The following is a 23,171-nucleotide window of genomic DNA, read 5'->3' as shown; positions in this document are numbered from 1 at the left end:
GTGCCTTTGTTCTCTTAGAGTGCCTCTGAATCTGGTTGTTTTTAATTTTACTTGTGACTCCAGTTGTGCATCTTGGTTTTTGCAGTTATTAAATGAGAATGACCGAATTTCAGTTGTGGCGCAGAGGAAACAAATCTGACTAGTATCCATGAGGATGTGGGTTCGGTCCTTGGCCTCACTCAGTGGGTCAGGGGTCCTGCATTGCTGTGAGCTGTGGTATAGGTTGCGGATGAAGCTCAGAGCCCGAATTGCTATAGCTGTGGTGTCGGACAGCAGCTGCAGCTCCCATTCAACCCCTAGTCTGGGAACTTCCATATTCCTTGAGTGTGGCCCAAAAGGCAAAAAAAAAAAAAAAAAAAATGCGAGTGACCATACTTTAAGCATCTTCAATTTCTTAATAATATTCTGAAGGTTACAGTGGTAAAATAATATACATGGGACTTCTTGAGAAAGGTATGAGATAGAGATAACTAGTTTTTTGAGTACTAATTGTCAAGCCTTAGTTTTTAGGCTGTCCTAGTTCTTTGACAAGTCTCTTGTTTGAACATTTTTTTAGAATCTAGGTATCCTTAAATATCTTTGATGCTTATTTATTAAGAGCACTTGCGGAGTTCCTGTCGTGGTGCAGTGGTTAAGGAATCTGACTAGGAACCATGAGGTTGCGGGTTCGGTCCCTGCCCTTGCTCAGTGGGTTAACGATCCGGCGTTGCCGTGAGCTGTGGTGTAGGTTGCAGACGCGGCTCGGATCCCGAGTTGCTGTGGCTCTGGCGTAGGCCAGTGGCTACAGCTCCGATTCGACCCCTAGCCTGGGAACCTCCATATGCCACGGGAGTGTCCCAAGAAAAACGGCAAAAAGACAAAAAAAAAAAAAAAAAAAGAGCATTTGCAATACCAAATGCATTGACTTGAACAAGGGATTCATATGTTCATTTCCCCACCTTAGTTTTTATCCCATGAGTCTTAATAAATCCTGAGATGAAAATTCAGCTCTAATAAAAACCATTGTTATCAGATGAGCATTAGTCACTGTGTCTTTTGAGAGTCACAAACTTTCCAGTCCTCAGTGATGCCTCTTTTCTTTTTTTAATCTCCCTCTGCTTCAATTTTTACAGTGAATTCTATGAGTATCATGCACTAATGATGGAAGAAGAAGGAGCAGTGATTGTTGGGTGCTGGTTGGCCTGAATGTGATAGATGCTAATCTGTGTGTAAAGGGAGAGGATTTAGACTCACAAGTAAGTGAAAATGACCAGTACCAACTACAGAGTGTTTTCAGTTTGTACTGTTCCTCTTTGATCCAGGTATTACTCTAAGTTATTTATAAACACTGAGGTTAAACACTAAAGAAAAAATTAAGATGAAAGTCACATGTTGAAGGTACTTCTAATATTTCTCTCCTCTAAATAAAAATAACTTTATTTACTTTAGGTTGGAGTGATTGACTTTTCCATGTATTTAAAGAATGAAGAAGATATTGGAAATAAAGAAAGGTATGATTTTCATAAGTTGTTTCACATGTATTTTATAGTAGTTCTTTACACATCAGTATCAGGGCCATCTATTTGCAATATGGTTTGAATTTCTCCTTTGTTTGTGTAGTTCCTGCTTTGTATTGTTTTCACTTCCATTTACGAGGTTTACAAAATAAAAATCACTATGGAGAAGGACGATTTAGTATGAAGTACGACTTTTGGTCATACCAGTACTTTGGAGACTCATTTTAATCATCAGCTCTGTTTTTGTGTTAAAAGAGGTAAAAGTTTATTATTGATAAGCTTACAAATGCTGGCTTATTTCAAGACATAGTTATGAGATTTATTCTAACCATTAAATAGGAAGGCTAATTATATAATGTGATAGAGGTGCTAATTATTGTTACAGTGGTAGTCATATCACAATACCTAAATATATTAGATTAACATGTTGTACACCTTAAATTTAAACAATGTTATATGTCAACTATATTTCTTTAAAAAGATTAATCATACCGATGCAAAAATTATTTTTTTAAGATTTTTATTTTTTCTATTATAGTCGATTTACAGTGTTCTGTCAATTAAAAAATTTTAAATATACTAATGGTATTGAGTTAGTATTAGCAAGTAATTTAACAAAGATTATAGGTATTTAATACACAGCTTACTGCTACATGATTATAAAGATTCCTGAAGTTTATTTTAGAAGCAAAACAATGTTGTTTTACCATTATAGTTTTACAACAGTTTTAGATGATTTAGACCTTTTGTGGGGCTTTTGGGCACCCAATAAATATCTTTCCAATTAGGACAAACTACTCTTTCTCCTCTTCTAGAAATGTTCAAATTGCTGCTATATTAGACCAGAAGAATTATGTTGAAGAATTAAATAGACAACTGAAGTAAGTATTAGGGACACATGGATACTTAATACAATTAGGATATTGTCTTAGGGTTTTTTTAAACCCCTTCGGGTCACTTTAACCCTATTTCTTTTTTCTAAGCATCCCTCTTCTTTTTTCCTTTTTTAATGGCTGCACCTGCAGCATAGGGACGTTCCTGGGCCTGCAATCAGATTTGAGCCACAGCTGCAGCAGTGTCGGATCCTTTAACACACTGCCCCGGTCATATCTCTGCAGTGACCCAAATTGCTTGATAGATTCTTAACCCATTCTGCCACAGTGGGAACTCCTCTAAGCATCTTAGAAAAGGGGTTGAAGGGATAGAGAGTGAATGGAAATTAGGAATAGAAGACTTATTGGAAATAATTCATTTTCAGCAGAAAATGCAAGTTATATTTTTATTTTATTTTATTTTTTGGCCTTGCCTACATCATGCAGAAGTTCCTAGGGAAACTCCTAGGCCAGAGATCGAACCAAAGCCACAGCTGTAACCAGAGCCACAGCAATTACAATGCTGGATCCCCAACCCTTTGAGCCACCAGGGAGCTCCCAGAATCCTATTTTTAAATAGAATCTTCAGACAATTTAAAAATAGAATTTCAAACTTTTGAGAAAAAAGGCTAGATAGGGTGAATGTTTATATCATTTTGATGGTTCAAAAATTTGTTTTTCCTAGCTCAAAGGGCTTCATGTGTAATTGTGGCTGTCATTTTCCTTTCTTTTTTCCTTCCTTCCTTCCTTCCTTCCTCCGTTCCTCCCTTCCTTCCTTCCTCCCTCCCTCCCTTCCTTCCTTTCTTTCTTTCTTTCTTGCTGTCATTTTCCACAGTGGAAGTTTCTCCTTACAGTGTCACCTGGTCATTGAAGCTGTTAGTGAATACCCTAGCTGAGAAGAATTTCTTAGATCTGTGTGTAAAATATGTATACACAGTATAGTATTGTTCTATCTAGTAGAAATCAAACATGAGTCATGTAGGTAATTAACCACATTAAAAAGACAAAAAAGAAACATGAAATTAATATACCATTAAATAATGGTATATTTAATCCCATATACCCCCAATATTATCATTTCAACATATAATCAGTATAAAATTATTGAGATATTTTAGACTCTTTTTTGGTATTGTCTTTAAAATCCAGTGTGCATTCCAATTTAGAGCAGCCACATGTGGTTTAGGGCTGCCATACCAGAGATAGTAATAGCACACAGATAGTAATATTTGCTACATTGTTATAAAGAGACTATTCTCATTAATTAAAATGAATAATTAGCAGAAATGGCTCTCTCTGGATAATGAGATTATGAATAATTTTTCTTTATGCTTTTCTGTATTTTTTGACTCTCAATCAATAAACATGCATTATAATCAGAAAATATGATTTAACATTTTCCCATTTTAGAGAAAGAAACTAATAAGTTGTAACTCTTGCTTTCTCTCTGAGGTTGGAGAGAGAAGAAAGATCTTGTGTTTTGTAGTGTTTTGTATCAGTGCCTTTTTTTTTTTTTTTTTTTTTTCTTTTTTCTTTTTCTGGCCTTACCTGCGGCACATGGAAGTTTTCTGGCTGGTGTTCAAATGCGAGCTGCAGCTGCAGGCCTACACCACAGCCATAGCAACACGGAATCCTAGCCAAATTGGCGACCTGTGCTGTAGCTTGCATCACGCCAGATCCTTAACCCACTGTGCAAGACCAGGGATTGAACCCACATCCTCACAGAGACTATGTTGGATTCTTAGCCCACTGAGCCACAATGGGAACACCCCCACTTTTTTTTTTTTTTTTTAAATCTTGGAGTTTTAGTAAATGGTATCATATATGTATATGCATATTGTATTTTGTAATCTGTCTTCTGGAGATTATATTTCTCAGGACAACCTAGTATTGTTTATTTATTTACTTTTAGGCTTTTATTCACTTTTTGGGAACAGGAATACATCCACATTGTTTGAACTTCAAAAGGAACATAAAATGAAAATCTTTTGTGATCTCCAGCAACCTGGTTTCCCTCTTTGGCCGTAGTTAATGTACTAAGTTCTTGTGTGTGCCTCCAGAGATACTTGAGGCACATAAACAAGAATATGCATATATATTCTTATATTTCTCGCCTTCCCACCCTGTTTTTTTGGTCATAGGGCAGCATACTTTTTTTTTTAAAAGTAGTTATTTATTTATTTATTTATTTGTCTTTTTGCTATCTCTCGGGCCGCTCCTGTGGCATATGGAGGCTCCCAGGCTAGGGTCAAATCGGAGCTGTAGCCACCGGCCTACGCCAGAGCCACAGCAACGCAGGATCCGAGCCGCGTCTGCGACCTACACCACAGCTCACAGCAACGCCGGATCGTTAACCCACTGAGCAAGGGCAGGGACCGAACCCGCAACCTCATGGTTCCTAGTCGGATTCGTCAACCACTGGCAGCATACTTTTTATACTCTTCTATGCTTTACTGTTTTTACTCAACACTTTATCTTATAGTCTATTTCATTCAGTTCAAGAGCTTTCTAATTCTCTTTTCAATTATGTGTATTATTCAGTTATGGCAATACTAGTACCTTTTGTATATTTTATATATTAAATTTTTTCATTGTTTATCTAATTAGAAAGTAGTTCTTGTACATTTAGAATTTTTCAAAAGTGTAGAAAACAGAAAAAATAGACCCACTTATCCTTCACTTGAAGAAAATCACTGTGGAGGGTTTATTGTTTTTAAAGTGCTTTTTAATTATTATTTTATTGATTCTCACATAAAGGTAGGGCAGGTATTATTGTCTGATTTTATAGATAAGGTAACAAGCTGAGAAAGGTTTTACAATTTCAAAGTGACACATTTGGAAAGTAGAAAAGCTGGGACTATAAGGTTGGTCGTCCGTCTCCTGGTTCTGTCCTTACTTCATAGCACTCTTGGGATCCCCTGGTGCTGTTTGTGAGAAATTTAAGTTGTTTACCTAACAATGATTGTATTTGAAAAATGAAGTACTATTTTTTCACCTGTTAAACTAGAATGCCAATATTTGTGTCTGAGGTGGTATAAAACGTGTTGAATTGGAGTTCCTGCTATGGCACATCGGGATGGGCGGCATCTTGGAAGTGTTGGGATGCAGGTTCGATCCCTGGCCCAGCACAGATTCCTTGTGTCTCATTGGGTTAAGGATTTGGTGTTGCCACAACTGCGGATCAGGTCACAACTGCAGCTTGGATCTGGTCCCTGGCCTCGGAACTCTGTATGCAGCAGGGTGGCCAAAAAAGAAAATAATAATGTGTTGAGTCTATTATAGATTTTACTGTAGCATATACAGCATATGACATTTTATTGGAGATATTTGAGTTTGAGATGGTAGAATCAAGCAGGCCGTGGAAAAGAGACTCAATAAAATGTACACTAATGTCCAGTCTTGATCAATTTAAATAAAAATGCACAAAACAAGCATGTTTATGTAGTGTAACCTGACTTTTGACTCTATCCCTGAAAGATGGATGATTGCTTAGCTACAGGCTGGCTGGATACTTGACATTGGGTATCTCAGAATCACGTTTCCCAAACCCTGGGTGACTTTGGAGGTTTTAAGGTACTGTGGAAATGGAGAGGGAAACAGAATGGAGCATGTGTTGAAGACCACTATTTATAAGCTTCATTAAGCCACTTAATTATAAAATGGATATTTAAAGTTCATTCTGTATTTTTTATTTTATTTTATTGGCTGTGCCTGCAGCATGCAGAAATTCCCAGGTCAGGGATCAAACCCGTGTCACAGCTGTAACCAGAGCCACAGCAGTGACAACACCAGATCCTTAACCCAATAGGCCACAAGGGAACTCCTGAAAGTTCATCCTTTAAAAAATAATTTTTAATTTAGTTTTAATAATGTTTAGTAATCTTTGTGTGAAATTTTCATTCCCACATGTTATAGGTTGAATGTAAGAAGAGAGCAAATTATGGGCAGCATCAAATGGAATTTTAATAGAAATTTAAATTCTTTTTCTATTGTTTTTATTGCTCTCCTAGCCAAATCAAGTTCTCCAACCTAATAACATTTCCCACATTCAAAAATTCAGACAGGGAGTTCCCATCATGGTGCAGTGGAAAAGAATCTGACTAGGAACCACGAGGTTGTGGGTTCGATCCCTGGCCTCGCTCAGTGAGTTAAGGATCCGGCATTGCCGTGAGCTGTGGTATAGGTCACAGACGTGGCTTGGATCCTGTGTTGTTGTGGCTGTGGCCAGCAGTTGATTTGAACCCTATCCTGGGAACCTCCATGTGCTGTGGGTGTGGCCCTAAAAAGCAAAAAAAAAAAAAAAAATTCAGACAGGAGAGTTGCTGCATGTCAATCAACATAATGGGTCCAGGTTAGCATACTTTTTTTTTTTTGCCTTTGTGAGTTTGTGTGATTTTGAATGAGTTTTTTCTTTATTAATTTCAGCAGTACAGTCAGCAGTCTCCATTCAAGAGTTGACTCATTAGAAAAGTCAAATACTAAGCTGATTGAAGAGGTATTGTCACCCCAGCCATGGATAATCATTTTTCACGGACTTAGTATTGGTGATCCTTTTCCATTTTAAGTATGAATACATTAAGCACACACACACATTTTCATCATCATGATGTAATATAGTTGTAATTGATGGTCCTAAGATCTTGAGAAACCACCTATTCTCAGGCAAATTCTCAGGTGAATCTGAATTGTTTGAGATACTCAACTTCCATAAGCGAGCCTCAGAATTGAAACTCATGTAAACGCTTCTGTAAATCAACTGTGGTTGTCATTTTAAAATCTGGATGACCTGTATTTAGATGATGGAATCACCTCTAGTTAGAAATTCCCATTAAAATGATACTGGCCCCCTTGTTCCACTACTCAGATTACTTTTCCTTATAAACATCACTGCATGACTGTGTCCACCCATTCTCCACCCTCCTCCGTGTGATAGTCATGCCATGTGCTCTGGTTTTGTGCACTGTCAAAGCAGCTATCTGGTGGTCCCAGAACCAGGATATGTCTCAACTCTCTCTTCAGTACTACTTGTAAAGTTTTTTTTTTTTGAACCTTTCAAAACAAAGAATTATTGCTTTCCATTTTCAGAGTTATTTAGGCTAGAGGAAGGAATTGTTCTTAAGTGCCATGAACCCTATTTTCCATGTTAATTAAAATTCATATTTTAGAACAGGCCTGATTTTTCCAACCTGGAAGCACATGATTGTCTGCATGACTGCATTTTCATTCTAATAGTTTAGGACCATTTGATAGTTTGATAGATCGGGACCATTAGAGAGAGCTGCTCACTGGTTTGTGCCTCTTCTTTGACCTTAGGTGCACTGTGAAGTGCAGTCTGCATTTCAGACAAAGTGTTCAGAAACTTATTTGGGGAGTGGCTCTTGCTTTCCTTTCCTAGGATCCCATTTTTCATTCTGGGCTTCAAAGCCAAGTCACTTAATCATTCCTGTTTAACTCTGATAGTGAGTGCTATCTCATACTTGTGGTGGTTGGTCACTCAGTGTGCCCAGATCTCACAAGGGTGTTTTATTTGGTTATCATGAATGTCTGTGTTACATTTTCAACAATAGCACAATTTTCTTTCCTTATCAATGGTTTTGTCTTTACATGAGTATTTATGGTCTTATTGTTTAAAACATAATTCTTTATATGCTTACTTATGTACTTTATATTCAGGACGTTGTAAATCAGATAAATGCTGTTTCTACTAACATGATTTGACTAACCAACAAAATAAAATGAGTAATAAATAATAAATAATTTCTATAAGGTTTTCTTGGGATAATACAAGCACATTTTTCTTATGAAAGTTTTTGTAGATGTGAGAGGTATTTGATAAGTTTTAGAATTTTACTTTCTATGATTTATAGCCATGAACATAACCTGTAAAGCAAGTATGGATAAAGATGTTTAAAATCTTTTTTCCTGCCCCTATTTCATTTTTAGTTAGCAATAGCAAAGAATAATATCATTAAACTCCAAGAAGAAAATCATCAGTTACGAAGTGAAAATAAATTGATTTTAATGAAAACACAGCAGCATCTAGAAGTAAGTATAGATTGGTTGCAAATAGATTGTCTTATGTCATAAATTGCCACTTTTGGGAACTTTGCCTAGACTAGATATATCTATGCTATATTAATTAATAGTAGTGATTATAGAATAAAAAGTTTATGTTTTCTTCCTAGGTTACCAAAGTAGATGTGGAAACTGAGCTTCAAACATATAAGCATTCTAGGCAGGGGCTAGATGAAATGTACAATGAAGCCAGAAGGCAGCTTCGAGATGAATCTCAGTTAAGACAAGTAGGTCACATTAAAATTACTTTAGCAGCACGACAATGGGAGAAAAAATTATGTATACATGTATGTATAACTGGGTCCCCATGCTGTACAGTGGGGAAAAAAAACGTGTTGGGGGAAATAACAACAAAAAAATAAATTAAAAAAAAAAAGTTAAATTTCTAGAAAAAAAATAAAATTACTTTAGCAAAAATGATAATAATAATTTACCCTTAAGCACCACTTAAAATCTCTTTCAGCCTTACCTTCCTTGGTGTAGGAGAGCAATCTTAGCCTTTTAATCCCTTTAAATTCTTTTTTGGGCTGTCCCTCAAGCATATGGAAGTTCCTAGGCTAGGAGTCAAATCGAAGCTACAGCTGCTGGCCTACACCACAGCCACAGCAATGTGGGATTCAGGCCGCATCTCTGACCTATACCACAGCTCAAGGCAGTGCTGGATCCCTGACCCACTGAGCAGGCCAGGGATCGAACCTGAATCCTCATGGATCCTAGTTGGGTTTGTTAACCACTGAGCCATGAAGGGAACTCCCTCAAATTCTTTAAACTCCAATTTTATCAGTGTTTTTTAAACAATGTTCTTAAACTATTTACAGTCTATGTTTGTGAAAGGAGTGGATTGTGACTAGCCTAACAATAGAATAGAATGATGCATTCAAATAGAAAAGTCATATTTAACTTTTTTTAACCTTTTAAATTATGAAATACTGACAGAAAAATACAAATATGTAGCTTGCTGGTTTATGACATAAATACCTGTGCACCCAATCCAGGTCAAGAGGAGAGTATTTCAAGCCTTTCCAGCATTTTTGCTTTTTGTCTTTAATGTTATGGATACTTTTTTAAAATTTACTTTTATTTATATTTATTCATTTATTTTGTTAGGGATCCTTCTGAGATAAAAATCTTTAAGAAATGAAAACCATGAAATAGGAATTGGGAATTATCTCTGGCCTTTACTTGTACAGACTACTTTGTTTCTTTGTTTAAAGAAAATACTGAGTTTTGCTTTTTTTTTTTTTTTTTTTTTTTTAGGGCTGCATGTGTGGCATTGTGGGTGTTCCCAGGCTAGGAGTTGAATTGGAGCTGCAGCTGCCAGCTTAAACCACAGCCACAGCCACGCCGAATCCAAGCCATATCTGCGACCTACCTCACAGCTCATTGTGGTGTCAGGTCCTTAACCCACTGAGTGAGGCCAGGGATTGAACCTGCATCTTCATGAATACTAGTCAGGTTTGTTACTGCTGAGCTACAGTGGGAACTCCAATACTGAGTTTTTGAGGCAGAAAATTACTTAATTCTTGAGACAATGGAATAGGGATGATTATCGAATGTGAAAAATGCTTTTATTTAACAAAATGTGCATTTGAAAATATTTAGAATGTTGTTATAGGGCCTAGTTAATTCCCTTTAGTGGGACTTAATAACTCAAAAGGAGTAGTCTGCATAGTGAGTAGAAACTCTTGGTCTCATTAACTGTTGTGTATCTGACTTTGACATCCTGAAGGGGTGTGCGAATTCAAGCTATGTTGAATTGCAGGATGTGGAGAATGAGCTAGCGGTACAAGTCAGTATGAAACATGAGATTGAACTTGCCATGAAGTTGTTAGAGAAAGATATCCATGAAAAACAAGATACTCTAATAGGCCTCCGACAACAGCTAGAGGAAGTTAAAGCAATTAACATAGAGATGTATCAAAAGTTGCAGGTAAGGAATGTTCTTTAATTTTTAGAATTTCTTGTTATGTAAATTGAAAATGAATATTTGTATGCAGGATTTGGTTTTTAAGAGATGAGCCTATTTTTTTTCTTGGTCAAAAATTGAACCTGCCAGGGATTGAACCCTCATCCTTTTGGATTCTAGTCAGATTCATTTCTGCTGTGCCACAACGGAACTCCAGAACTTTACACAGTATAGACCAGAGAGAGATTTAATTTTTTTTTTTTTTCTTTTTTTTTGCTATTTCTTGGGCCGCTCCCACGGCATATGGAGGTTCCCAGGCTAGGGGTCCAATCGGAGCTGTAGCCCCTGGCCTATGCCAGAGCCACAGCAACTCGGGATCCGAGCCACGTCTGCGACCTACACCACAGCTCACGGCAACGCCGGATCGTTAACCCACTGAGCAAGGGCAGGGACCGAACCCGCAACCTCATGGTTCCTAGTCAGATTCCTTAACCACTGCGCCACGACGGGAACTCCGAGAGATTTAATTTTGATGGAAATGTTTTACTACAATTGTTACAAATTTTCTAATAAAGTGATATTGCTGGTAAGTAGACTTGTTCAAAAGCCCTTTACAATTTAACTTGAAAAATAGCATATTTTACAAGAGTTTATTCTGTCATCTTCTGAAAATATTGAAGGCTGAGCATTTTTGTTTTTGTTTTTGTTTTTTGTCTTTTTGCCTTTCCTAGGGCCGCTCCTGCGGCATATGGAGATTCCTAGGCTAGGGGCCTAATTGGAGCTCTAGCCACTGACCTATACCAGAGCCACAGCAATGCAGGATCCGAGCCTCATCTGCGACCTACACCACAGCTCACGGCAATGCCGGATCCTTAACCCACTGAGCAAGGGCAGGGACCGAACCCGCAACCTCATGGTTCCTAGTTGGATTTGTTAACCACTGCACCACGACGGGAACTCCCTTGTTTTTTTTTTTTTTTTTTACTGCATTAAACATTTTTTTTAAACATTTTTTAAAATTTTATTTATTCATTTTAGGGCCGTATCTGTGGCATATGGAGGTTTGCAGCTGCCGGCCTACACCACAGCCACAGCAACGCCAGATCTGAGCCGAACTTGCAACCTATACCACAGACCATGGTAATGCTGGATCCTTAACCCACTGAGCCAGACCAGGTATCAAACCCGAATCCTTATGAATACTCGTCAGTTTCTTAACCTGCTGAGCTACAACGGGAACTCCCTGTTTACTACATTTTATTTTTTTTATTTTTTTTATTTTTTTTTGATTATGTGGGTCAATTTATTTTTTTTATTTATTTATTTTTTTTATTTTCCCACTGTACAGCAAGGGGGTCAGGTTATCCTTACATGTATACATTGCAATTACAGTTTTTCCCCCCTGTTTACTACATTTTAAATGAAGACTTAGGACACTACTGCTTTATATCTTAGGAGGTTTTTTGTTTATTTGTTTTTTGATTGTACCTCTGGCATTCAGAAGTCCTGAACCAGGGATTGAACCCGTGCCATGGGCAGTGACAATGCCAAATCTTTAACCTAGTGAGCTACCAGGAACTCCTATCCTAGACATATTTTAATCTACAAAAAACTGCTCATCTCAAAGCAATAATCCCATAGCAAAATGATATACAAAGCTTATAAACATTCAGGTTTAAAAGTCAAAACCGCTATAGCTTTTATGTTCTTCTAAATAGGGTTCTGAAGATGGTTTGAAAGAAAAAAATGAAATAATTGCCCGGCTAGAAGAAAAAACCAGTAAAATTACTGCAGCCATGAGGCAGCTGGAACAAAGGTACAGCATTTCCAGTCTTAGTTTCCTTTTTCCTTTCTTTACCCCCCCCCCCTTTTTCTTTATTCACTTCTGACACCTGCCACAAAAACCATTAGGAAAATTTAGATTGGACTTTTTTTTAAGCCCAGCAGAATTTTGCCTTTTTTGTTTCAGTTGTTGCATGGAATCAAGTTGCTTTATATTAGCCTGATTCATTTGTATTTGCCATTTTGTAGATTGTTTAAAAAGGCCTAATACGGGCAATTTCATGTGGATCAATCTGTTACATAAAATGAATACACAAATAAAACCTTGGAAAAAATGAAAAACAAAATCCATAGTGGAATTATCCTTATTGATTTCCATGCATATTGATTGTCATATCCTTTGTCATTCACCATCTCTTTATCTGAAATCAAGCTTTCTGAGTTGGCAGGCAGTTTAGTTGTGTTACTTTGAGCTAGGACCCTCAACCTAACCCAAGAAATAATTTTGCTTAAATTGAATTGTTTTATATTAGCATTTTTCACTTTTATTGTTGGAAAGTGTAATGTATTTCCATTGACCTGTCATGTTGGTGTCAACATATGTCTTATCATTGCTTTCTTTGAATCTGCTTATGAGAAACATAACTATTAATGCTTTATTGACATGAATATTCTTTTATTGACATCCTCTTTCTTCTTTTTTCTTTTTTGTTTTCTTTGTCCCCATTTTTACATTTTGGACATTTTTATTACCTTTTCTGTCTTTGATTTCTGTCCATTCCATTATGAAGTGACAATGATTTGTTAACTCAAACTAGAACAATTGCAATGTCATTGGTAAAATGTGCCAGCAATGACACTCAGGACCAGTACAAGCTGGTCAAAGATATATCTTTCTGAAAACCACTTGTATTTAAACAGACTAAGAGAGAATCAACAATTTTATAATATATTAAATAGAAAAAGAATTTATGTTATTATGTATTCTAAAAGGGTATTAGGAACCCTGTGCACTTCTTGATCAGCTACCGTGGTAATACACTGCCATAAAGCAGAGTGGGTGCACTTGGATTTCCAAAAACACATTCCTCAAACCTTGTGCACAAGGGCTTATTTGAGTATTGACCCTTTGGAGGTCAGGATTTTCAAATGCAGTTTTATCTTTTTAGCTACTTTTTGATGGAAAATATAAAAAATGTTTAAAAATAAGTTAACCTTTGGTTTTATAATATGTTGGCACAATTTTTTTTCCCCATTGGCCCATACTTTGCCTAATAGCTCCTTGACTGATTTTTTCATACATTTTAAAATAGTTTATAACCCACATTGGCCGTCATCTTGTGCTTTGAGCTCCTTGATTTTCCAGTTTCTCTTAGCCCTCTTCTATGATAGCACAACTTCAAGGCCTACCTCACTCTTGACTTTTATTTTCATTTCTGTAACCTTAGAGAAAAGCTTGGGTCTCCCATATCCCCATCTTAATATTTTTAATTTAAATTTAGATTTGGAGGCAACTTACATGTTACTACTCTCTTTTCCTTGGAAGTAGCACTTACAGTTGTGAAATATGTGAGAGTTGCCCCATTGGTGTGGTTTTCAGGAAGAAAAAAAGAGGTAGATTTTTTTGGTTAGTTGAACAGAAATTTTTCTTATGCTTCCTTACAAGGACTTAATATCCCTTGAATACTTGGGAGTTATTTTCTTAAAAAAGTAGTGAAATTAAATCTAAGAAATCCTAGATGGCCATAGGAGGCAGGGAGTGGAGTTAAGCACAGGCAGAAGCAATGACTTACAAATAAAAGCAGGAAAAAAAGAAATTCACATTTTAAGCTAAATTAAAAAATTCAGTTATGAGGAACAAAAGTGATCTCTAGAGGATGTGGCCACCTAATACTAAATTCTTTTGAATCTTAAAACACACACAAACACACACACACACACACACACACAAACACAGAGAGCTTTGGCATAATTTAGTAAATTCATAAAGATTCTATAGGGAAGACTTGGCTGTGATTTGAAATAATTGCAGGTCTTTGCTCTTGGCCTTGTAGCACACTTGATTCCTGGCATACACACCATAGCATACTATATAACAATGTGGCTTCTTCACATAGCGTAGACATAAGTACTAAGCTTTTCATTATTTTGTAAAAAGGCAGCGATGCACGTATTATGCTTTGAAAGTTGATTCATCGTGCTTTACATAAGTGGTAAAGGCTGTATTGCTTTGCATTGTTAATTACGAACAAGAAATAAAGCAAATTTGAAGATAGTAGTCTGGGCATATTATGTATTATATTGGAAAAAAAAAAATCACAGAACAAGTTCTAGACATTGTGTGGCTCTTTCACGTTTGAGTTTGTGAGTTTTTCCCCAAACTTTGTTTTCATTTAGAAATGTTTCTATTTCCCCATTTTTCTTTTATTTGTCTTCTTCACCCTTTTACACCCTAGTTCTAGCCTCAGTTTTACCCAAAGTTGATTTGAATTACACCAGATTGCAGCAAGCAGAGAAGGCGCAAATGGACACTGAAGATGAGGACAAGAAATGCCTGCAAGAATGTCAGAGTAAATTCGACAGTCTCCAGAAACAAATCTCCCAAAAGGAGAAACAGCTGTGAGTATTTTACTCATGGAAACGAATACTTACATTAATATAATTTCCTCTTCCCCTCCTTTTTTGCACATAATGGTGGAAAACCTATTATTTTCATTTATTTAGTAATGCTCCTAGATTGTGGGGTTCTCCTTCAAAGAAAAAAAACCTAGAAAACATAATTGTAATAAAACTTATGATTTTGCTCCTTTTATTGTTTATAGAGTACTTTCAGCTATCTTGCTGTCATCTGGCACAAGAGGAGTTTTATTCTTTTTTTTTTTTTCAATTACAAAAATGTTTTTCTTGGAGTTCCTGTTGTGGCTTAGGGGTAACGAACCTGACTAGTATCCATGAGGATGCGCATTCTATCCTTGGCCGCACTCAGTGGGTTAAGGATCCGGCGTTGCTGTGAGCTGTGGTATAGGTGGCAGATGTGGCTTGGATCTGGTGTTGCCTTAGCTATGGTGCAGGTCATAGCTGTGACTCAGATTCAAACCCTGGCCTGGGAATTTTCATATGCTATGGATTTGGCCCTTAAAAAAAAAAATTCTTTTTTTTCCTTCATTATCAGCTGCACCCATGGCATATGGAAATCATATGAAACCACAGCATAAGGATCACGGCAATGCCAGATCCTTAACCTACTGTGCCAGGCTGGGGGCCAAATCTGCAGCTCAGCTGAGCCTCTGCATTTGGATCCTTAACCCATGGTGCCATAGTGGGAATGCCTTATTTATTTATTTTTTTGCTTTTTAGGGCCACATCTGGGGCATATGGAAGTTCCCAGGCTAGAGGTCCAAGTGGAGCTACAGCTGCCAGCCTACACCACAGTCACAGCAACTCAGCATCAGAGCCACATCCGCGATCTACACCACAGCTCACGGCAATGCTGGATCCCTGACCCACTAAGCAAGGCCAGGGATCAAACCTGCATCCTCATGGATACTAGTTGGATTTGTTTCTGCTGAGCCACGATGGACTCCTATTTTTTATTTTTATTTTATTTATTTATTTTTATTTATTTATTTTTATTTTTTGTCTTTTTGCCATTTCTTGGGCCGCTCCCGCGGCATATGGACATTCCCAGGCTAGAGGTTGAATCGGAGCTGTAGCCACCGGCCTACACCAGAGCCACAGCAACTCGGGATCCGAGCCACGTCTGTGACCTGCACCACAGCTCACGGCAATGCCAGATCGTTAACCCACTGAGCAAGGGCAGGGACCGAACCCGCAACCTCATGGTTCCTAGTCGGATTTGTTAACCACTGCGCCACGACGGGAACTCCTATTTTTTATTTTTTATTAAAGTATAGTTGATTTACAATGTTGTGCCAATTAAGAGTTTTATTCTTTATGATGTCGTTGAACATTAATCTGATAGCCATTGTGTTTCTAAATACTGCATATAATATGCCTTGAAACCCCAAGGAGCTTATATTATCAAAGTACATGATGTTTTCTGAGAACATTTTTGTTAGTGCTTCATATGATAGATCTGTATACCACCAGATAGGAAAGATGTCAGCTTATGTCACTGAGTTGTAAAAAACCAGACAGTGTGCTAAAGTATCATCCCGTTTTTATAAAATTAAAACTGTGAGGGACTTCCCCGGTAGCCTAGTGGTTAAGACCCAGCATTGTCACTGCTGTGGTATGGGTTTGATCCCTGACCTTGGAACTTTCATATGCTGAGATGTGGCCGAAAAACAAAAACAAAACACTGTGCATAGGTGTGTATTTACATGTACATGGTAAAGAGTTTAAAGAATACAAATACTGGGAAATGATTATCTCAAGGGAGTGATGGCAAATTGACAGGGGTGTTTTATATTTTACTTTATCAACCTCAGTTATTTTTTTTCCCAGTAAATATGTACCACTTTTATTATTAAAGGAAATAGCAAAACAACAACAGACAATAGAGAGTTATAATGTTTAATAGACCATTAAACAAGATCACATACCATGTATGAGGTATAAGTTGCTAAAGGTGCTTTTAAATCCATTGGTTGAGGTGTTGTTCCTTTCTATTCTTGGTAATTTTCTGTCTAGCAGTCTTATCAGTTATAAAGACAGGATTTGTTGAAATATCCCAACTGTAACTGTGGATTTGTGTATTTCTACTTTCAGTTCTATCAGTTATTGCTTCTTGTATTCTGGAGTTCTCTTGCTTGATGCCTACATTTAGGACTGCTTCTCGGTGAATTGACCTTTTTATCATCATGTAATGTGCCTCTTTGTCTCCGGTAATTTTATTTGCTCTGAAGTCTACTTTATCTCATATTAACATAGCCATTCCTGCTTTCTTCTGATGAATGTTACTATTTTTTTACTTTCAGTCTAATCTGTATTATTTTATATATAAATATATATATGTATATATATTTTTAGCGCTGCACCTACAACATATGGGGGTTCCCAGGCTAGGGGTCCAATCAGAGCTACAGCTGCTGGCTCATGCCACAGCCATAGCAACATCAGATTCAAGCCACTTCTGTAACCTACACCATAGCTCATGGCAACGCCAGATCATTAATCCACTGAGTGAGGCCAGGGATTGAACCTGCAACCTCATGGTTCCTAGTCGGATTCATTTCCACTGCACCATGGTGGAAACTCCTGTATCATTATATTTGAAGTAAGTTTCTTGTAGTGCATGTTTTTTATCCATTCTGCCAATCTCTTTTAATGGTATATTTATTAGCCCATTTATATTTAATGTTGTTTTTGTTTGTTTGTTTTGGCTGTGGTGTGCAGTGGCTTAATGTGGAATCTCAGTTCTCGTACCAGAGACTGAGCCTGGGCCACAGTGGTGAAAGCACCAAATCCTAACCACTAGACCACCAAGAAACTCCCTACATTTAGTGTGATTGTTGATATTTTAAAGCTTAAACCTGCTATTTTATCATGTGTTTTGTTTTTTTATTTTCATTCCTCTAATTGGTTTTCCCTGCCTTCTCATAGGTTATTTGAATATTATTTAGAATTCCTTTTTGATTTATCTATATTATTTTTCAGTGTATCTCTTTGTATAGATTTTTTAAGGATTTGCTCTAGACATCGTATTAGATATTTGCAACTTTCCAGCATTGGTATCAACAATTTACTACTTTGAGGGCAGTGTGGAAGCCTTATCTCTACTTAGTTCTTTTTACCCTCTCATTTTTACAGTATAATTTGCTTAAATATTTCTTCTATGTAACATTGAGAACCACTTCAGACATTGTTGTAGTTTGTGCTTCAACCATTAAAGATAATTTAGTGAACTCTCTATTGTTTTTTCTTTATTCCTGATGCTCCAAGTTTCCTTCTTTGTGTCTGAATATCTTATTTGGCCATCCTTTTAGGTTTGGTCTGTTGGCAACAAATTCCCTTAGTTTTCTTTCATATGAGAAGGTCTTGATTTTACCTTTATTTCTGAAGGATATTTACAGAGTATCCTTAGAATTCTGAGTTGATGGTTCTTTTTCAGCATTTGCAAAGTATTGTGCTACTTTCTTTTGGTCTAAATAGTTTCTAATGAAAAGTAGACTGTCATTTGAATTATTGTTTCTATATTTACCCTCAAGATTCTTTCTTTGGATTTAGTCTATTTGGGCTTTGGTCAGCTTCTTGATTTTTAGGTTTATCTTTGCCAAATCAGAAGATTTTCAGCCATTATTTCTTCAGATATTTTTTTCAACTCCACTTGCTTTCTCTTCTCCTTCTGAGATTCTGAGATCATGAATGTTAGATCCTTTTTTAATAGTCCCACAGGACACTAACACTTTCGACTTTTTTTTTTCAGTATATATTCTTCCTGTTTAGATTGGGTTATCTCTGTCATGAAGTTCATTTGTTCTTTCCTCATCATCTTCATTCTCCTATTGAGCACATTCAGTGAGATTATTATATTTTTCAGTACCAAGATTTCTCTTTGACTCTTCCTTCCTCCCTCCCTTTCAAAACGTTCTTTCCTTCCCAAACTTCCTATCCATTAATTTCTTTCAAGCATATTCTTAATTGGTCATGGGAACATTTTTATGATGACTGCTTTAAAATTCTTGTCACCGGAGTTCCCGTCTGGCTCAGTGGTTAACGAATCCGACTAGGAACCATGAAGTTGCAGGTTCGATCCCTGGCCTTGCTCAGTGGGTTAAGGATCTGGCGTTGCTGTGAGCTGTGGTGTCGGTTGCAGATGCAGCTCGGATCCCGAGTTGCTGTGGCTCTGGTGTAGGCCGGCGGCTACAGCTCCAATTAGACCCCTAGCCTGGGAATGTCCATATGCCGCGGAGCGGCCCAAGAAATGGCAAAAAGACCAAAAATAAATAAATAAATAATAAAATAAAATAAAATAAAATTCTTGTCACTTGGAAGTTCCTGTTGTGGCTCAGCAGTATCAAATCTAACTAGTATCCATGAGGACTTGGGTTCGATCCCTGGCCTCTCTCAGTGGGTGTGGCCCTAAAAAGCCAAAAAAAAAAAAATTCTTGTCGCTTAATTCCAGCATCTGTCATTATCTCACGTGTTGTCATCTGTTGTTTTTTCTCATCCAAGTTGAGATTTTTCCTGGGTCTTGGTATGACAGGTATTTTTCAATTTCATTTTGGACATTTTGGGAATTATGAGATCGCACCTTACTTATATCTTATGTTGCAGCAGTCCTCCACTGAAACCACATCATCAGGGGAACATGGACACTGACCCTTCCTTCATACCAAGTAGGGATAGAAACCCAGGACCATTCTGGATGGAATGGAGAAGGGTGCCTAACTGATGGGCAAGGATTGAAATCTGTGCTTTCTACTCAGTGTCCACTGACACTATGGAAAGGGAGAGAGGTGTCTTGTTCCCATCAAGTGGGAATGGAAGTCCAGGCTTCCCCCTTGGTCTCTGCTGACACTGGTCTGTAGGGGAGTAGAAGAGTTACCTCATTAACACAGACAGTAGTAAAAATCTAGGCTCTGCCCTTGACCCCTGTTGACACTGTGGGAAGGATGAGAAATGCCTTCTTACTGAAGAATGAGGATATAAGTCCAGGCTCTCCATTCTACTTTGACTAACACTATTGGGGTGGATGGAGAGAGACACCTCATTACTGCTGGGTGGTGGTAAAAGCCCACACTCCCCACTTGGCTTACTCTGACCCCACCCAGTGGGGATGGGAGGGATACTCCTTATTGCCAGGTGAATGAAGGAATCTAGGCCCCCCACGTGGCTTTTGCTGGCAGTGGTTGCAGGGGGAGGCATGGTTTTTCTTTTTCTTTTTTTTTTTTTTTTGTCTTTTGTCTTTTTTTTGTCTTTTGTTGTTGTTGTTGTTGTTGCTATTTCTTGGGCCGCTCCCGCGGCATATGGAGGTTCCCAGGCTAGGGGTCTAATCGGAGATGTAGAGAGCCACAGCAACTCGAGATCCGAGCCGTGTCTGCGACCTACACCACAGCTCACGGCAACGCCAGACTGTTAACCCGCTGAGCAAGGGCAGGGATTGAACCCTCAACCTCATGGTTCCTAGTCGGATTCATTAACCACTGCGCCACGATGGGAATTCCTCTTGGGGCTTTTTTTGTCTGTGCCCATTGCTGTTTATGGGTTGTGGGCTGCTTCTACACCCAGTCTGAGCTGTGTTGGAGGCAAAAAGAAGACCCAGGGAATTGATTACCATGTTATTCCTTGAATATTGGAGTTTCTTCTCTCCCCCTTTCAGAATATTCTTATGTTTGTTTATATGTAATGTTTAGGGTCTTTAACTGTACTTAGAGGGATAGGTAGAAATGTGTTTACTTCATCTTATCCAGAACCAGAATTAAGTTCCTTTTAAATTTACCACAAAAATAACATTTTGAGAAACTGGTGTATAGAATAAGTCATTAGGCCAGGGAATATTACTTTGGTTGGAAACTTGCATCATTTGTACATTGTGAAACTAACCTCCTTCCACCCCAGCCCCCCTAAAAATACTATACTCAGCAAACATTTTCTCTTAATTTTAAGACTTTCACAAAAGCACTTTCAGGAATCCCTTGTCAACAAAAATCACAAGGAACATTTAGGTCAACAAGTTTATTAATGATGCCAAGGGTTTTGTTATTTAAGTCCCTGGGACTTGACAGTTGGAGAAAAAAACATGGAAAGCAAGACTGGGACCCTTTGCTAGTCAATAGAATACAATCTTGAAACTTGAGTACTCTGTGTTACTGAATCACTTTACTGGAGTTTGACAGAAGTGTAGGTAAGACAGATCTGATGTTTATTCTATAGCGATGCAGCTCTTTGATCCCTGCCCAAAAATAACCCAAATAATGCTGCAGGGACCTGGCCCTTATGTATAGGGCTAATCTACGTAATAGGACTTGGGTCTCCCTGCAGAGAGAAGATGTTTGTCCCTTTTAGTTTCATCTCTCATTTGGTGCCATTTTGGTGGAACATAAACATGTTAACAATTTGGAGAATTGGGGAATCCCTAATGGCTCAGAAAAGTTGGAACTGTATTTATAGAAATAGGCATTTGGACTTTGTCCAGAAAAAACATATTCAATTCCATTTTTCCCCTAAAATAGAAATAACTATTTTTGGTTTCTGATTTTGAAAGTACTATGTTCTGTTGCCCAAATGTAAGGAAGTATGGAAGAAAGTGAAGAAAAAAATTGAATATAGGGAGTTCCCGTTGTGGCGCAGTGGTTAATGAATCCAACTAGGAACCATGAGGTTGCGGGTTCAATCCCTGGCCTTGCTCAGTGGGTTAGCGATCCGTCATTGCCATGAGCTGTGGTGTAGGTCGCAGGCGCAGCTCGGATCTGGCGTTGCTGTGGCTCTGGCGTAGGCCGGGGGTTACAGCTCCCGATTCGACCCCTAGCCTGGGAACCTCCATATGCTGTTGGAGCGGCCCAAAGAAATAGCAAAAAAAAAAAAAAAGACAAAAAAAAATTTTTTTTTCCTTTGCTTTTTTGACTCGGTTTTTTTCTTTTTTTCTTTTTCTTCTTTTTTGTCTTTTTGCCATTTCTTGGGCAACTCCTTTGGCATATGGAGGTTCCCAGGCTAGAGGTCGAATCTAAGCTGTAGCTGCTGGCCTATGCCAGAGCCACAGCAACACGGGATCCGAGCCGAGTCTGCAACCTACACCACAGCTCATGGCAACGGCAGATCCTTAACCCACCGAGCAAGGCCAGGGATCGAACCCTCAACCTCATGGTTCCTAGTTGGATTCGCTAACCACTGAACCATGACGGGAACTCCTCAGTTTTTTTCTGATTGTTCATGATGAGGCCACTCAACTAAAGGACTCTGTACTTAGCTTTATTTAGTTTTAGTAACATATACCTGTCCTTCTGTACCTCTTTTAAATTTGTGGTGAAATAGTATTTTTCAACAGTTTGTAAATTCCATTTTGATGTATCTTGTCTCTTCAACTTGAATTGTAAGATCTAAAATTTACTTGACTTGAAGAAAAATAATTTGGCCGTAGATGGAAATGCTAACTTTATATGAGGAAACAAAAATAATCATAATTTTAACACAAAAAATTAAAATAATGTAATACTCTGATATTCTCAATATTATGACATTACAATTAAAATGTAAAGTATTAGAAACTATAGCACTATTAGTATATGCCTCACCTGCTGCATCTACTTATGAACAATAATTAAAATTGTGAGGCTTTTTTTGCTTTTTTTTAGGGCTGTACCCACAGCATATAGAGGTTCCCAGGCTAGGGGGGTCTAATCAGGGCTACAGCTGCCGGCCTACGCCAGAGCCACAGCAGAGTGGGAAACGAGCTTCGTCTGTGACTTACACCACAGCTCATGGTAACGCTGGATTCTTAACTCCCTGAGTGAGGCCAGGGATCAAACCTGCAACCTCATGGTTCTTAGTCGGATTTGTTTCTGCTGCACCACGATGGGAACTCCTAATTAAAATTGTTTTGGGGTGTTTTCCTCAAATGTAAGAATTTGTTTTTCCAGCTAGCACCTGATGTTTGAATGATGAAGTAGTGCTTTCAAATGTGAACTGACATTTTCCTGCAGTGTGGATTTTCCTCTAGTGTCTCCTTGGTTTCAGATCTGTGCTGTAATAGGTCCTCTTCCAACAGTAATCTGCAAAGTAGCACTTGGCACCAAGGGCTGGTACTTCTCTTACAGATGGTGAATTGATTTGTGGTTGCTACAATTTTTGTATCAAAACAATATTTTTCATTTATTTGTTGTAAAAATTTTCCCATAGCACAGGACATGTAAATAATTAAAGCCCCACATATCTCTCCTTGGTTCCATTCCTAAGATGTAACCGGTCTCAATAGTATGGTATGCCCTTCCAGGCACTTTCCATCCTTATACAGCATTTATGTGTACAGAATTAATAAATGACAGATTATTGTTTAGCAAGGGGTTTTTGTGATTGACAGATTAACTAAGACTTTGAGATCTGAAAACCCTGTGGTTCTGAACTTGCTTTCTTTTTTTT

At 37.9% G+C, this 23,171-nt stretch overlaps 1 protein-coding gene across 1 annotated transcript in view; it reads left to right on the top strand.

Moving 5' to 3' along the window:
- Positions 1 to 23,171, top strand: part of RUFY2 (RUN and FYVE domain containing 2) — a 50,506-nt gene that overhangs the window by 11,175 nt on the left and 16,160 nt on the right. The window contains 10 exon segments of the mRNA XM_021073521.1: positions 1,113 to 1,168; positions 1,171 to 1,235; positions 1,429 to 1,490; positions 2,312 to 2,377; positions 6,794 to 6,863; positions 8,312 to 8,413; positions 8,554 to 8,670; positions 10,206 to 10,373; positions 12,068 to 12,165; positions 14,631 to 14,750. Of these exon segments, the coding sequence (XP_020929180.1) occupies positions 1,113 to 1,168; positions 1,171 to 1,235; positions 1,429 to 1,490; positions 2,312 to 2,377; positions 6,794 to 6,863; positions 8,312 to 8,413; positions 8,554 to 8,670; positions 10,206 to 10,373; positions 12,068 to 12,165; positions 14,631 to 14,750 (924 nt within the window).

Source organism: Sus scrofa, chromosome 14 (genome assembly GCF_000003025.6).
Source record: "Sus scrofa isolate TJ Tabasco breed Duroc chromosome 14, Sscrofa11.1, whole genome shotgun sequence".
Taxonomy (NCBI): Eukaryota; Metazoa; Chordata; class Mammalia; order Artiodactyla; family Suidae; genus Sus; species Sus scrofa.
This window is presented reverse-complemented; position numbering and strand designations above follow the sequence as displayed.